General features: G+C 43.8%; 1 protein-coding gene across 5 annotated transcripts in view; it reads left to right on the top strand.

Annotated features, from left to right (window-relative positions):
• The window catches only part of ADAMTSL3 (ADAMTS like 3), a 366,800-nt gene that overhangs the window by 281,096 nt on the left and 70,288 nt on the right, over window positions 1-15,416 (top strand). For all 5 annotated transcript variants that reach the window (XM_060293778.1, XM_060293777.1, XM_060293779.1 and 2 more), the window contains one exon: window positions 11,132-11,285. In XM_060293778.1, coding sequence (XP_060149761.1) covers window positions 11,132-11,285 — 154 coding nt within the window. The remainder of the gene's footprint in view (window positions 1-11,131; window positions 11,286-15,416) is intronic.

Genomic DNA, 15,416 nt, shown 5'->3' with positions numbered 1-15,416 from the left:
ATCGATCCCTTGATCATTATGTAGTGTCCTTCTTTGTCTCTTCTAATAGTCTTTATTTTAAAGTCTATTTTGTCTGATATGAGTATTGCTACTCCAGCTTTCTTTTGGTTTCCATTTGCATGGAATATCTTTTTCCATCCCCTTACTTTCAGTCTGTATGTGTCTCTAGGTCTGAAGTGGGTCTCTTGTAGACAGCATATATATGGGTCTTGTTTTTGTATCCATTCAGCCAATCTGTGTCTTTCAGTGGGAGCATTTAGTCCATTTACATTTAAGGTGATTATCGATATGTATGTTCCTATTCCCATTTTCTTAATTGCTTTGGGTTTGTTATTGTAGGTCTTTTCCTTCTCTTGTGTCTCCTGCCTAGAGAATTTCCTTTAGCATTTGTTGTAAAGCTGGTTTGGTGGGGCTGAACTCTCTCAGCTTTTGCTTGTCTGTAAAGCTTTTAATTTCTCCATCAAATCTGAACGAGATCCTTGCTGGGTAGAGTAATCTTGGTTGCAGGTTTTTCTCCTTCATCACTTTAAATATGTCCTGCCAGTCCCTTCTGGCTTGCAGAGTTTCTGCTGAAAGATCAGCTGTTAACCTTATGGGGATTCCCTTGTGTGTTATTTGTTGTTTTTCCCTTGCTGCTTTTAATATGTTTTCTTTGTATTTAATTTTTGACAGTTTGATTAATATGTGTCTTGGCGTATTTCTCATTGGATTTATCCTGTATGGGACTCTCTGTGCTTCCTGGACTTGATTAACTATTTCCTTTCCCATATTAGGGAAGTTTTCAACTATAATCTCTTCAAATATTTTCTCAGTCCCTTTCTTTTTCTCGAAGCCCTGTAATTCGGATGTTGGTGCGTTTAATGTTGTCCCAGAGTTCTCTGAGACTGTCCTCAGTTCTTTTCATTCTTTTTTCTTTATTCTGCTCTGCAGTAGTTATTTCCACTATTTTATCTTCCAGGTCACTTATCCGTTCTTCTGCCTCAGTTATTCTGCTATTGATCCCATCTGGAGTATTTTTTATTTCATTTATCGTGTTGTTCATCTTTGCTTGCTTCATCTTTAGTTCTTCTAGGTCCTTGTTAAATGTTTCTTGCATTTTGTCTATTCTATTTCCAAGATTTTGGATCATCTTTACTATCATTATTCTGAATTCTTTTTCAGGTAGACTGCCTATTTCCTCTTCATTTGTTAGGTCTGGTGGGTCTTTATCTTGCTCCTTCATCTGCTGTGTATTTTTCTGTCTTCTCATTTTGCTTATCTTACTGTGTTTGGGGTCTCCTTTTTGCAGGCTGCAGGTTCGTAGTTTCCATTGTTTTTGGTGTCTGTCCCCAGTGCCTAAGGTTGGTTCAGTGGGTTGTGCATGCTTCCTGGTGGAGGGGACTGGTGCCTGTGTTCTGGTGGATGAGGCTGGATCTTGTCTTTCTGGTGCACAGGTCCACGTCTGGTGGTGTGTTTTGGGGTGTCTCTAGACTTATTATGATTTTGGGCAGCCTCTCTGCTAATGGGTGGGGTTTGCACTCCTGTCTTTCTAGTTGTTTGGCATAGGGCGTTCAGCACTGTAGCTTGCTGGTCGTTGAGTGAAGCTGGGTGCTGGCGTTGAGATGGAGATCTCTGGGAGATTTTCGCCATTTGATATTATGTGGAGCTGGGAGGTCTCTTGTGGACCAGTGTCCTGAAGTTGGCTCTCCCACCTCAGAGGCACAGCACTGACTCCTGGCTGCAGCACCAAGAGCCTTTCATCCACACGGCTCAGATTAAAAGGGGGAAAAAGTAGAAAGAAAGAATTAGTAGAAGTAGAAAGAAAGAAAGAAAGAAAGAAAGAAAGAAAGAAAGAAAGAAAGAAAGAAAGAAAGAAAAAGAAAATGAGTGAGGGAGGGAGGAAGGAAGGAAGGAGGGAGGGAAGAAAGGAAAAAAGGAAAGAAAGAAAGAAGATAAAGTAAAATAAAAGTAAGATAAAATGAAATAAAGTTATTAAAATAATTATTAAGAAAAAATTTAAAATAAATGGATGGATAGAACCCTAGGACAAATGGTGGAAGCAAAGCTATACAGACAAAATCTCACACAGAAGCATACACATACACACTCACAAAAAGAAAAAAAGGGGAAAAAATCATAAATCTTGCTCTCAAAGTCCACCTCCTCAATTTGGGATGATCCGCTGTCTATTCATGTATTCCACAGACATCAAGTTGATTGTGGAGCTTTAATCCGCTGCTCCTGAGGCTGCTGGGAGGGATTTCCCTTTCTCTTCTTTGTTCTCACAGCTCCCAGGGGCTCAGCTTTGGATTTGGCCCTGCCTCTGCGTTTAGGTCACCTGAGGGCATCTGTTCTTCGCTCAGGCAGGACGGGGTTAAAGGAGCAGCTGCTTCAAGGACTCTGGCTCACTCAGGCCGGGGGTGGGGGGGTGGGTGGGAGGGGCACGGAGTGCGGGGCGGGCCTGCGGCAGCAGAGGCCAGCTGGACATTGCACCAGCCTGAGGCACTCCGTGCGTTCTCCCGGGGAAGTTGTCCCTGGATTCCGGGACCCTGGCAGTGGCGGCCTGGACAGGCTCCCCGGAAGGGGGGTGTGGATAGTGACCTGTGCTTGCACACAGGCTTCTTGGTGGCGGCAGCAGCAGCCTTAGCGTCTCCTGCACGTCTCTGGGGTCCGCGCTTTTAGCCGCGGCTCGGGACCGTCTCTGGAGCTCCTTTAAGCAGCGCTCTTAATCCCCTCTCTTCGCGCACCAGGAAACAAAGAGGGAAGAAAAGGTCTCTTGCCTCTTCGGCAGCAGCCCCCTTTATTCTTATTCCAGCTCTTTCTTCCAGTCTTGCTGCATCCTTACTGTCTATAGGCTGAGGTTTTAGCAAAGGTTCTGAAGCAGGTAGTTGAGGTCCGTAATGAGGGTCCTCTAATCTCCAGTCACTGCCCCAAATGTATATCTTCTGGGATCAGAGGGGCAGTCTAACCTTAGAAATAATCTCAAGAAATAAGAAAGGACAGTAACTGACATTTATGAACTTCCCTGAGTCCTAAATTCAGTGATGGTACGGTTGCAACCTATTGTATGATACCACTCCCATCTCATCCTACGACAGCCCTGGGAGTTGATGTATCCATTTCTGTAGGTGAGAAAACAGAGGTACATTCAGACTGAAGTCGCCTTTCCAAGGGTAGAGCTAGGATTCAAACCTGAGTTTGTGTGACCCAAGTTTAGAATAAACTGTGTACACTCATATCTCTCATGCAAGAACAAGAGCTTTTGAGCCAAACAGACCCATGATGGAACCTACAAGCTTTAATGCCTGCAGGTGACCTCGTTCCATATCCTTAACCTGTGTGAGCCTCCATTTTCCTTTCTTTTAACACAGTGGTTGTTCTGAGGATAACATGAGATATTAGGTATGGAAACACCTAACCGAGTGGACCCTTCCCGTCCCCCTGAGCATCCTTCTGGCATAGGTTGGATTGACAGTACTTTTATCTGCGTGTTCTACAGTTTTATATTTTTCCTGTTTTAACTGTCTAGCTCAACTAAGTGCTAGTATGTATAACTATCTTAACTGACAAGCCACAAGTCATGGTCCTCATCCAGGTCACTGAGGGTCTGCCTAAATGTTTCCCCAAACCCTCATTAAATGCTTCCGGTTACTGTCTCCATAAGGTTAGGGGCAGAACTTCAGGGAGGGGATCGCCATGCATTTGTGGAGAGAACTCTTGGCATCGCGAATGCCTGGTCACCTTACTGCACTCCGTGTGACACCGGGACCAGCCAAATGGGCATCTTTTTAGAAGCTGGGAACTTGTCAGAGCTGAGGCTCTCGAGTCCCACCCTGACCTAAGGAATCAGAATCTGCACTGGAACAAGATCCCCAGGTGTTGTCAGGCACATTACCATTTGAGAAGCATTTCCCCACCTGCCCCTCATCCTTGGGAGGGCTGCTTAGCCCTTCAATGTGTCCAAAGTAGGGATGGCTCTGGGAAATAACTTCTCTGAGCAAGTGCTGCCCTAACCCAAGAGGAAGAGGCAGGAAAAGGGAAGGACAAGGCGTGAGCGGATGCAGCCCGGGAGCACCTAGAACCCCTGCCGTGCTCTAAAATACCACACCCTCCTCACCTCTTCTCTTATTTCCTCTGAGAAAAAAAGAGGCCTTCGCAGTTCCATCCTACCTCCTGAACAAACTCTTCTCACTGGCCTTTTAGAGGAGAGGCTGGGGCTGACATCCTTGCTTTCCTCTCCTGTCCAGTCCCTCTGTGAATAATGGAATTTGTAGTTGCTGGGTACGTTTCACTGAATGAACACCCTTTACCACGTTTACTCAGGCTTGCCTTGTGTCTTTGCTCTTGTTGTTACCCTCAAATCCTGGGCCCAGCTCTACGCTTCCCTCCTCTGTGAAGTCTTCCACTCCCTAAAATCATACAGCATTTCCTGAGCGTCCACATGGTCTTCTCATCTGGCCTATAGCGTCCTTGAGGCCAGTGGCCATGAGATCCTTGGGCCCTATAGACCTCTGAGCAGGTAAATACTCTTCCTCAAGAGCGTTTGCAAAGACAGGGGAAATGCAAAATGGTGTTGAAGTAGTGAGCTGTAGTAAAGCTCAGGCCAGCTAACAGAGGACAGGAAAATCATTCACTGGAAGAGATTTTGTTGGAAGAAAGAAGAGGAGACAGAAGAGTTTAGCCACGTGAGCTGGGCTGGACCTGAGGCAGATGAGTTTCCTAGGCGACCATTCACCAAGGCGAGAGCAAGCCTGTGCACACTCCAAGAGGTCAGCCCAAGCACAGTCAGGACATCTTCCTGCTCCTAGCCAAGGCCACATCTCCAGGACACCTGCATGTGGGAGGAGGAGCAGGTGTGCCCACGTGCACAGGAAGGCAGAGCCAGCGTTCAGACTTGGGGTCCAGTTAGGCCCACGTGTTGCCCAGCAGTTTGTGTTTCCTACGGAATTCACCTTTTCTCGTGATGGTTGAAATTTTCTCTCATTTCTGAGTTGCTTTGTTTTGGCAGAGACTCTGATGCCAAATTGCCACCGTCCCTGAAGCTTTTTGCCAGGCTCGTCCCTCTGGCATGGGATGGCTCATTCCAGGGCAGCCATCAATCTTGTGGTTCTGGGTGAGGCCCTTCCACTTTGGAACTGGCCACTACCCCTGAACCCAGAGAGACTGAAAAGCCACACCAGAATTTCCGCTTTTCGCCGAGCCAGGCCTCTTAGGCTGCAGCTGGAATACTCCTCTCTCCCCGACACTAGCTCTATTCATGGCATGTTTGGGCTTTGTTCATTCATTGGCTCATTCCTTTTCCTTGATTTCCTTAGATCTGAACCCAGTTTTAGGCAGAAAGGATCCTTCAATTCTTACACTGCTTTTCTAGTTACCAAAAAGGAGCATTGGCTTCCCTGGTGGCGCAGTGGTAGAGAATCAGCCTGCCAATGCAGGGGACACAGGTTCGAGCCCTGGTCCGGGAAGATCCCACATGCCGCAAGGCAGCTAAGCCCGTACGCCACAAGTAGTGAGCCTGCGCGCTAGGGCCTGTGAGCCACAACTACTGAGCCTGTGTGCCACAATTGCTGAAGCCCACACGCCTGGAGCCCGTGCTCCACAAAAGGAGAAGCCACCGCAATGAGAAGACCGTGCATCGCAACGAAGAGTAGCCCCTGCTCACCACAAGTAGAGAAAGCCCGCGCACAGCAACAAAGACCCAACGCAGCCAAAACTAAATAAATTACATAAATAAATAAATTTGAAAAAAAAAAAAACAAGGAACATCGACACTTATATGGGGCAGTCTTCCCTAAAGGTGGATTTCTGCAATCCACATACCCCTTGTGGACTGTTTTGTGACCCTATTCCTTTGACTGAAATCCAGTAGCCTCGCCTCATTCTTTGTTCTCTCTACTTTGACGGAGCATTTGGCCATTCTGTCCACTTTCATCATTCTCCTTCAGGGTGTTTCTTGGTGTTATTTCTTTTTCCTACTTACTCGACTGCATCTTTTCTATTGGTTTGCCTTCTTCCAAATCTCCAAAAAGCTCAGTATTTGACCCTTTGATTTTTATCACTGCATTTTTCCTCCATCGATGATTCTGTGGTGGGACTTCTTCTCTGACTTCTATAGGTGACTCTCTGTCTCCAGGAACAGTGTCTGACTTTCTCTTCAGTACCTGTCCTTAGTTCCCCAGGTAGGATGTATCCTCATTATGGGAAAGCAAAGGGACACCCTCTTCATTCCCAACCAGCTCCCCCACCTACTTCCTGTCCCTGTCAGTGCACCAGCATCTTTCCAACACTTCTGATCATCTCTGACTTTGCCTCCTGTATTCAGTTAACCTATACCTGCCAACTCTTCAATTCTTGAAATATGTCCATATGCTAAGTAAAAAGGGAAAGAGCTCTATACATGAGACATTTTGCAAAGTACAGCTCAAGATATGTCCAGGACACATGGATTTCCAAATATGGCTTTCCAGTTTTCAATAGATTTATTATGACTCAGCAAGGCAGTGGTGTGTTGGAGCCAGTTCATACTAGCTTTCAAGAACCAATTGTGATCTCTTCCTACCTTGTATTCAATGACATTTGGATGACAGCTTGAAATCAGCCCTGATGGGAATATTTACACCACAGAAATTGGCAAATGTTACAATCGGGGCCCTCTTTTCCATGAACCTGTTGTGAAACATTTACTAGCACACAACTGCATGAAAGGGATGTTCACACACACACACACACACACACACACACTATCTTATCAACAAGACAGTTTCAGCTTATTGATAAATCAGGTACTTAGGATAGAAATGCTCTTATTTGTTGACTGAAATAAATAGACTTGTAGAATCTTCTAAATTGAGTATGCCTATCACCACTCAGCATCTTCACAGTCATTTACTGAGCACTGCTATGATTGATTACTCCAGGTACCAGGAATCTGAGACAATCAAGAATACAGTCTTCAATGAGCTCACAGTTGAATGAGGCAGACCGATGAAAAAAATTGTATATAAAGTCCAATAAAGTTGTCCCGTCTACAGAAATAAGTGAAAATTGAGGGGAAATATCTGAGTCTGCCTGAGTCCCAGGAAAGTGTTGTAGAAAATGCAGCTTTAGAGTTTGGTCTAAAGGATGAGACCCGATTAGAGTCCTGAGAAAAGAAAACCGAAACAATGTAACAGTACAAAACTATAAATAAAAGATTCCAAGCACCACACTGAAAGGGCACACCATATACCTGGGAAAATTGACCCAGAATGGTCAATATCAAGACATACTCTACTAAAGACACTGGATGTTAAAGATTAAAGAATAATGTGTTAGTGTTTCTAGGCAAAAGGACCAAGTCACTTACTAGGGAAAGAAAATCAGGTTAGCATCAGACTTCGCAACAATACGACTTCATAGTAGAAAACAATGGAGTAACATCTTTAATGTACTAAAAGAGGAAATGTGAACCAAGGATTTTCTGTCCTGCCCAACTGATCTTCAAGTTTGAAGGTCGCAGACAAATAGTTCCAAAGTTACAAGAACTCAGGGTATGTTGTTCCCATGAGCTCTTCCAGAGGAATCTACCATATTTCTATGGAATAAATCATAGAAGCTTTGGCATAAAGTTGCTGTTTTGCGAGTCATAATTAATGGCACTGGTCCTGTCATCTCTGCTGTCTCAGCTGTGAACCTTCTCTAATGGCACGCTAACCTTGAACTTAGCAGATACAAGGTCACGTGAGACCTCCATCCAGAAGAGGGGTTTACAAATGGTCTTCCTATTCATAATGGGGAGAAAAAGTCAAATACTGATCATGAGAAATGGCTTATGAGTGGTGATTGGCAATTATGTAACTACTATTTTTATATTCTATGGAAAACTCCTAGATGATGATTTGATGTGTTAAAAAAATACATCATAAGTTGCTAAATGGTAATTTTTAATTATTTGTTCAAAAGCTTACAAAAAGCTTCCCTCTGTACTGAAAAACTATTTTTTTTTTTTTTTTTTTGCGGTACGCGGGCCTCTCACTGCTGTGGCCTCTCCCGTTGTGGAGCACAGGCTCTGGACGCGCAGGCTCAGCGGCCATGGCTCACGGGCCCAGCCGCTCCGCGGCATGTGGGATCTTCCCAGACCGGGGCACGAACCCGCGTCCCCTGCATCGGCAGGCGGACTCTCAACCACTGCGCCACCAGGGAAGCCCTGAAAAACTATTAATAATTAGGGCTTTCTGTTAAAGAGGACAATAAAGGCATTTAAAAAAAATTCCATTCCCCTTCTGTGAAACCCAACAAAATACCCACAAAGAGGATGAAAGAGCAGGAACATCCGTCTTTAATGAACAATGAAATGGCCACAAACCCAAACTATGAATGATGAGATACACCTGCCAAAGACCATAAAATCTGGACCAAAATGAGGGAGGGAAGGCTGAGGGATGACAAAGATTTCCTCAGGCACGAGCAGGATATAGATTTCCCTAGGAGTAAGTGTGAGGGTCCTGAAAGGCCTACTCAATGGTTCTTTGATTACAGACACTAGATGGGGGACCATGCGCTGCCCCTGAAAACACCGTGATTGTCCCTGCAGAGCCGTGGGGGAGATGGAGCTGCAGGAGAAGCCACATGTTCAGGCCTCCCAGCCAAGGAAGGCTGCAGAAATGGAGTGGTGTGGAGGAAGGAGGGCAGCAATCGCTGGATGATGACACAGTGAACAAGTTACTTAAGAGGCTGTTCCCTGAGTCACACCGACCCTTCCAATGCCAACATCTGAAGAGATATATGGGCAAAGGAAATAAAAATTTGGTGACAGACTGTTGAAGACAGCCAATTTATGGAAATGCCCTAGCTCGTTCCCCAAACCCATGGTATTCCCAAACAGCCAGCTGCATTTAAAAAGCTCCGGCAAGAGGGAGGAGCTATAGGAACATATGTTTATGTATAACTGATTCACTTTGTTATAAAGCAGAAACTAACACACCATTGGAAAGCAATTATACTCCAATAAAGAAGTTAAAAAAAAAAAAGCTCCGGCATAAAAACTATGCATCAAAACTGGGGGAAAAGAATTGAAGGGGAAGAAAGAAGTTAAGGTGTGGGGAAAGGAACAGGAGGCAAGAGTCACACGAACAGCATAGTATCACAAAGGTATTACCCAGAGGAAAGTTCTGAAAAACAGGCTCCATATTCCCAAGGAAATTATAGTCATGATGTCTGGGGGGAAAGTGGCTTTCAAATGAGGTTTGAGTTCAGAAAGAGATTATGAGTCAACAGAAGGAGATGAAAAGACAACTTGGAATAGGCAGGGAAAAAAAGTGAAAAGAAGAACTTTAAACAGCAGACGTAAAAGTTACTTTACAAGCAACAAAAAGTAATTAAAACGACTGGAAACAGAGAGCTACGGTGTACAAGCTGGAATAACTCATATAAAATGATATGAAAAAGAGTAAGATGTAAAATGGGTTTTTAGAGGCAATGATGGATATGGAAAGGCAGAGAGAGGAGATTAGACATAAGTGTGATGGGTATTTGTGAGAAGAACAAAACAAATGGAACAGAAAAATATTCAGAGATAATTAAGGGGAATTAGTTTCCTTTAATAAAAGCTTTAATTTGCAAGTCATAATGGTATACCACGTGCCACTAAAGTGTGACCCACTAAGACATAGCCTGCTTATGTGCTGAACTTCACTGGTAAAGAAAGGAGCCAAAGGCCTCTGAGCATAAAAGGCAAACAAATAAACAACAAAAATTCCCTGCTTGGCCTCCTACACCTTCACAGTAGCATTAGATGCAAGGAGACCAGTGAAGCAGTGTCTGCACAATTCAAAAGGAAAGGAAGTATGACTCAGGTATTTTCCCTTCATCTTATTTGTTCTTCATGTGGAAAGGCAAGAGAGGCAGTCAGAGCATGCGTACCCATGAGCCCGTCTCGAAAAACTTGCAGGGCCGTGATGAAGCATCGAGATGACTAAAAATAAAAAATCCAGGAAGGCACAGATGCTGGTGAAAAAAGATGGAAGATGAATCGTAAATTCATCTAAGCACAGAATTAAGAGCAATCAACCAGCAATTGCATCTCAGAACAGAACGTAAATATCAGAAAATCTTGACGTTAGCTAAATAATTTAACAAAAACAAATTGAATGTTGCACAGGAGAGATGGGTGACAGCAAAGGTAAATGTGCTTACCAGATACTCTCGTTAAGTCAAAATGTGTCAGTAAAAATAACTACCCAAACCTCTTGTTGGTTTCTTTCACCTTCTTTCTTAACTTCGGAGAGTTCTTTTGGGAATTAATCACTTAACAGTGGAAAAAAATCCGCCATTCAGCAACTCTTTTAATCTTATTTTAGTTTATTTTTTTCTAATATACCTAATAAAATTGCAGTAAAATTTTAAATTAAAATTGCATGTACACATGTAATTATGACTACCAAATATCAATGTTATAGACACAGTGATTATCAAATATTAATGTTCTCTTACATAGAGCAGTTTGGGTGTTTTTTAAAACAAAAACTTTCCTTTTATACTTTCCTACTCCTTGAATTCTTGATCATGGGTGTATGTCATCTTTTAATTTTAATTTTTTTTTAGTGAACTATAATTGGCATATAATATATTCGTTTCAGGTGTGCAACATAGTGATTCAATGTTTGTATACATTATGAAAAGATCACCACAATAATTCTATTCACCATACAAAGTTAATACCATATTATTGTCTATATTATGTCATTTTTTAAAAAGCAAAGTCATCCTACTATATTAATAAATATCTAAAAAATAAAATAAATTAGACATCTAAAAAATAAATTAGACATCAATTACAAGACCATAAAACCGCACGATAATAAATCACTAGAAATTAGTTACTATCTCAGAAAGAAAGAAAGAAGAAAGTACGGAGGAAGGAAGGAAGGAAGGGAGGGAAGAAGGGAAGAGAGAAAAGAAAAGGCAGAGGGGAGGGGAGGGGAGCGATGGGGAGTGGTGGGGTGAGGGAGAATCTCCCCATCTCCTAAAAGATATTCAAGCCTAGGAAGTGCTTACTTATTGGTGCACCCATACATAACACCCCTCCTGTTTCACCGTAGGAGACGTCGCTGTTGCTGCAGGGGATGTGTCTGCTGACACTCCGTTTGACTCTGTCGCCCAATTCTCATTACAGTGTTCTGTCAGTTGTGGTGTTGGAACCCAGCGGAGACAGCAGGTATGCCAAAGGCTGACAGCCAAAGGCCGGCGTGTCCCCCTCAGTGAGACCGTGTGCAGGCATCTTCCTGGGCCCCCTCTTGCGAGATCTTGCCGAATGCCTGTGTGCAGGAGTAAGTATGGAAAGTCCACGCTTCCCCAGATATGCCGATTCTGTTCCTCTCCCCGAGTGGCTTCATCTTCCATAGAGCAACACGTTTCTAATCTGTAGGTAAAGCAAATCAAGCAGAATTCAGGATTGTTATAAGCGGCAAATGGTATAATATTGAAGACCAAGATACAGCTGTAAGAAAAGTCAGTTTGAAGAAATATCCATCCGCTTAACAAATGCATCCTGTGTATATACATACATATACGTACATGTATGTATGTACGTATATGTATGTATATATACTAAGTTTACCAGCAACTTTCCTGAAGAAACTTACCAAGTAAGAAAAATGATAGTAACTTTAAAAAATGTCATAGTATCCCTGGCGTTTATTGAGCACTTACTCTGTGGAGTTCCTTGCAGGCATTATTGCGTTGTCTTATTTAGTCCCCGGCAACATTGTGAGCCAGGTATTATCCCCATTGAGAGATGAGTAATCCAAGACGTAGAGAAGGTCCGAGATTTGACCAAGGATCTGTAGCTGCCAGTTGGGCCTCTTGGCCTCTTTGACCACAAATCTGTCTGATTCCTGAGCCCACGCTCTTGGCCACCTCTCTGTGGTGATTCATAGACAACATTCTTTCTTTTTCCCCGGAAACTCTTTGAGAACAAGTTTTCAAAATCTTGAGATTCCAAAGATTCGAGATCCCCAAGTTTTATCGTATCCTGGAATTCAAGAATGTCTGTGGCGTGTGGCGCAGTGTCCTGCTTCAAGCTGCTTACCTAGCTGATTTTTATTAATTGTGGGTGGTTGCATAGCAACGTGGCTGGACCGTAAACTGTCTTAGAGGAGAGTAAGATGAAATTCCGGCAGCTTCCTCTAAAATAATAACAGAATAACATGTGGGAATACATTGTGGTTATTAGGACGTGCAATATGGTAGAAGATGAAATTGTAAATTGTTACGGCGTACGGTAGAAAGCAGAGTAAAAGGATGTTTTAGGGAGGAAAAAAAAGCAGGAAAAAAAGACAGTCATATTTCCCCTTGACCCTGTCTCATTCTCTAGCTTGCCCACATGTAGGTCATGGAAGCAGACAAGAGACAGGAATGCATTCTCCCAGCACAGCCAAGTCACCCCAAGCTGGGCCTCCACTTCAGCTGTAGCCTGGCCTGATGCCATCACCTTGGATCAATGGCCCTGGCTTGCATCAATTTGGCTTCTCCCTCTGCACGCTCCTATGGCATCCTCTTCCCCCCACCACCGTATCAGAGCCAATGGGATGAGCTTGGCACAGACCCATTCTCCCTACCCCTCCTGCCTCTGCACCATTTTCCCTCTGTCATCACACACTTAGCACGTACACCGCCCTCATCCCACCTTCAAATGCATCGTGTGCCGACCTCCAGCATCCTTTCTACCTTTCGCCAGGACACACCACCACCAGGTCCATTCTTTCTCTCTAACACCTGCCAACACCTAGGACAACCAGCATCCATGCGGATGACTTTCTCACACCCTGATATCCCAATCTCCCAACATGGTCAGTTTCACTGACAGCCATCCCCTTGGCAGGGTGACACCCTAGACTTCCTCATTGGTACTTAAATAGCTTCCTGCTCTTCTACCGTTCCCCACCTGGCCCCTGCTTGTTTAGTTAACGCTTCATTGTGACCTCTGGTTCTTCCTTCCCTGTTGTCCCCAAACTTCCTGCTCTTGCACTAGAAACCACTCCTCTTGGCTGGCATTTCCTCATCACTCACTTAACCAATTCTAGAGTCAGATCACTATGCCCTTCCTTAACCCACCACCTCCATCACCCTGCTCACCTTCAACCCTGGTGGGTTACCTTTTAGGTGATCTTTTTTTACGGTGTCATCATTTTTAACTTTAATTACAACCATGTATATAAATGATAACACCCAAGATAAGTTGAGAGAACAAGGGGATGTAAAGGAACTAATGATTTTATCTTGTGTCACAGATCAGATAACAGCTGAGTAGGGCTCCTATTTCACAGAGTTGACTGTTTCAGATAATAAAGCATGGTAATTTATCACATCCACATGATTTTAAAACCTAAGAAACCTCTTTTATATTTTAACCAAAATAACGCAAAGAACAAACATGATCATAAGATCGGTTTGTGTGCGTATTTGACAAATGTGCATGCGTGATATTTTTAACAGTGTACAAAATCAATGCATCTCACCACGCCAGTTCAAGCAGAATTCCATCTTTCTAGATATAAACTGAACGTCTCTTGTCATACATACTTTCTGACCTACCACTGCAGGTCACACGCAGGCTTAGGTACTTCGTGAAATCTCCTTTAAAAGAATCCATAATGTCATGTCTCAAAGCGATTAGGATGACATCACCTTTTAGGTGATTTTTATTTGCTTGTTCTTTAGTTCCCTGACCTGAGCTACTGGGATTTGCTGAAGAAAAGAATACCACCATCCTGATTAGACATACTTCATATTCATGCTATCTGATTTACCTGGGCAATAATGTGTGGGTGTTTTTCCTGTTCCTGAGAATTCCCAAGAAATTCATCACAGCAGCTATTTTGTAACCACTCTACTGGCCCCAAGTTCCCATTTCTCTGTGGATAAACTCATCTTTTATTCCTCTATTCCGACGGTCCTCTCTCCTTCATGTCACATCCACCCCCTTTGCTCACCAGACTGGAAAAGTATGGTCTTCTTTTTAGGCCTAATCCCTCAGTTATGGAAGAGGTGTGAAGACAAGAAAGATCAAGCCCAGCTATGCTGGGATCTTTATTCCCTGTCAAGGCTCCACTTCTAGAAATGTGTCCTAATCAGTGCCTTGAGTTTAAGTAAAACCCATCCTCTATGGAGGAGAGAATCTTCTTGCTCCCTGTTTTGACCCTTTTAATGTGCAGTGGGGTGGAGGGGGTGGGGGGGCAAGATGTCTTGAGCTCCCCCTAGAGGCCAGTGGTGCACCATACAGTCCCCCTGCCTGCTTCTCCCCAGACCTTCCCTGCATTCTCCCACCTCCAGCTTTTACCCCTTGCTTAAATTCTTCCCTCTGCCATATCTAGCAACTGACATTCTTCCCTTTCTTGAAGGACCAGTACAAACACTGCCTTTCCCAGTAATCTTTCTCAGTTGCACTTAATCTCTGAAAAGTAATATGACAATGTGGTTAAGCCAACTTGAGTTCAAATCTCATTTCTATCAGTATCTCATCATGTGACATTGGGCAGGTTATTTAATCTCTGTGAGTCTCAGTGTTTTTTTATTTTATTTTATTTTATTTATTTATTTATTTATTGCAGTACGCGGGCCTCTCACCGTTGTGGCCTCTCCCGCCGCGGAGCACAGGCTCCGGATGCGCAGGCCCAGCGGCCATGGCTCACGGGCCCAGCCGCTCTGCAGCACGTGGGATCCTCCCGGACCGGGGCACGAACCCACGCCCCCTGCATCGGCAGGCGGACTCCCAACCACCGCGCCACCAGGGAAGCCCCATCAGTGTTTTATCTATATAATGAGAATAGTAGTTGTACCTACCTCATAGAATTGTTTTGAGAATTAATGCCTAGAAAGTGCTTAGAAACAGTGCCGGGCACATACTATAGGCTCAGAAGTATTAGTTATTTTTAATGTCATTACCACTTTAATTCCTATTATAGCTTTAAGATAGGATAAAATGTAACAGAGTAACTAGTATTGTGTCTTCTGGCTTACTAGGGTATAAGTTTATATGGGGTAGCTAGATAGTAGCTCTGGACAGTTTTTCCGTGTAGGCCCCCAAAGCACTTATCATAGTGAGTTGTACCCAAAGACGTGCTTTTCAAATATGTCAGGCTTGGATCATCCTCAGATTGCTATTAAAAGCCTACCTGTCTTGGCTTCCAATCAGGCATCTAAAGAAAACAAAAGATAATAGGAATATAGTGTTTGAGTTTAGACTTCTTTCAATTATGGCTCCTGGTTTTAAAGGTTCCCAAGTCTTGGTGAAGAATTCTTATTTTTCACCCAAGTACTGACATCAGAATAGTTGGAGGACTTCCCTGGCAGTCCGGTGGTAAGACCACGCTTCCACTGCAGGGGGCGCGGGTTTGATCCCGGGTCGGAAAACTAAGATCCCACATGCCACATGGTGCGGCCAAAAAAAATTGTTTTTG

This window comes from Globicephala melas, chromosome 2 (assembly GCF_963455315.2).
Source record: "Globicephala melas chromosome 2, mGloMel1.2, whole genome shotgun sequence".
NCBI classification, from domain to species: Eukaryota; Metazoa; Chordata; class Mammalia; order Artiodactyla; family Delphinidae; genus Globicephala; species Globicephala melas.
Note: the sequence above shows the minus strand (reverse complement) of the source record. Positions and strands in the feature narration are given on the sequence as shown.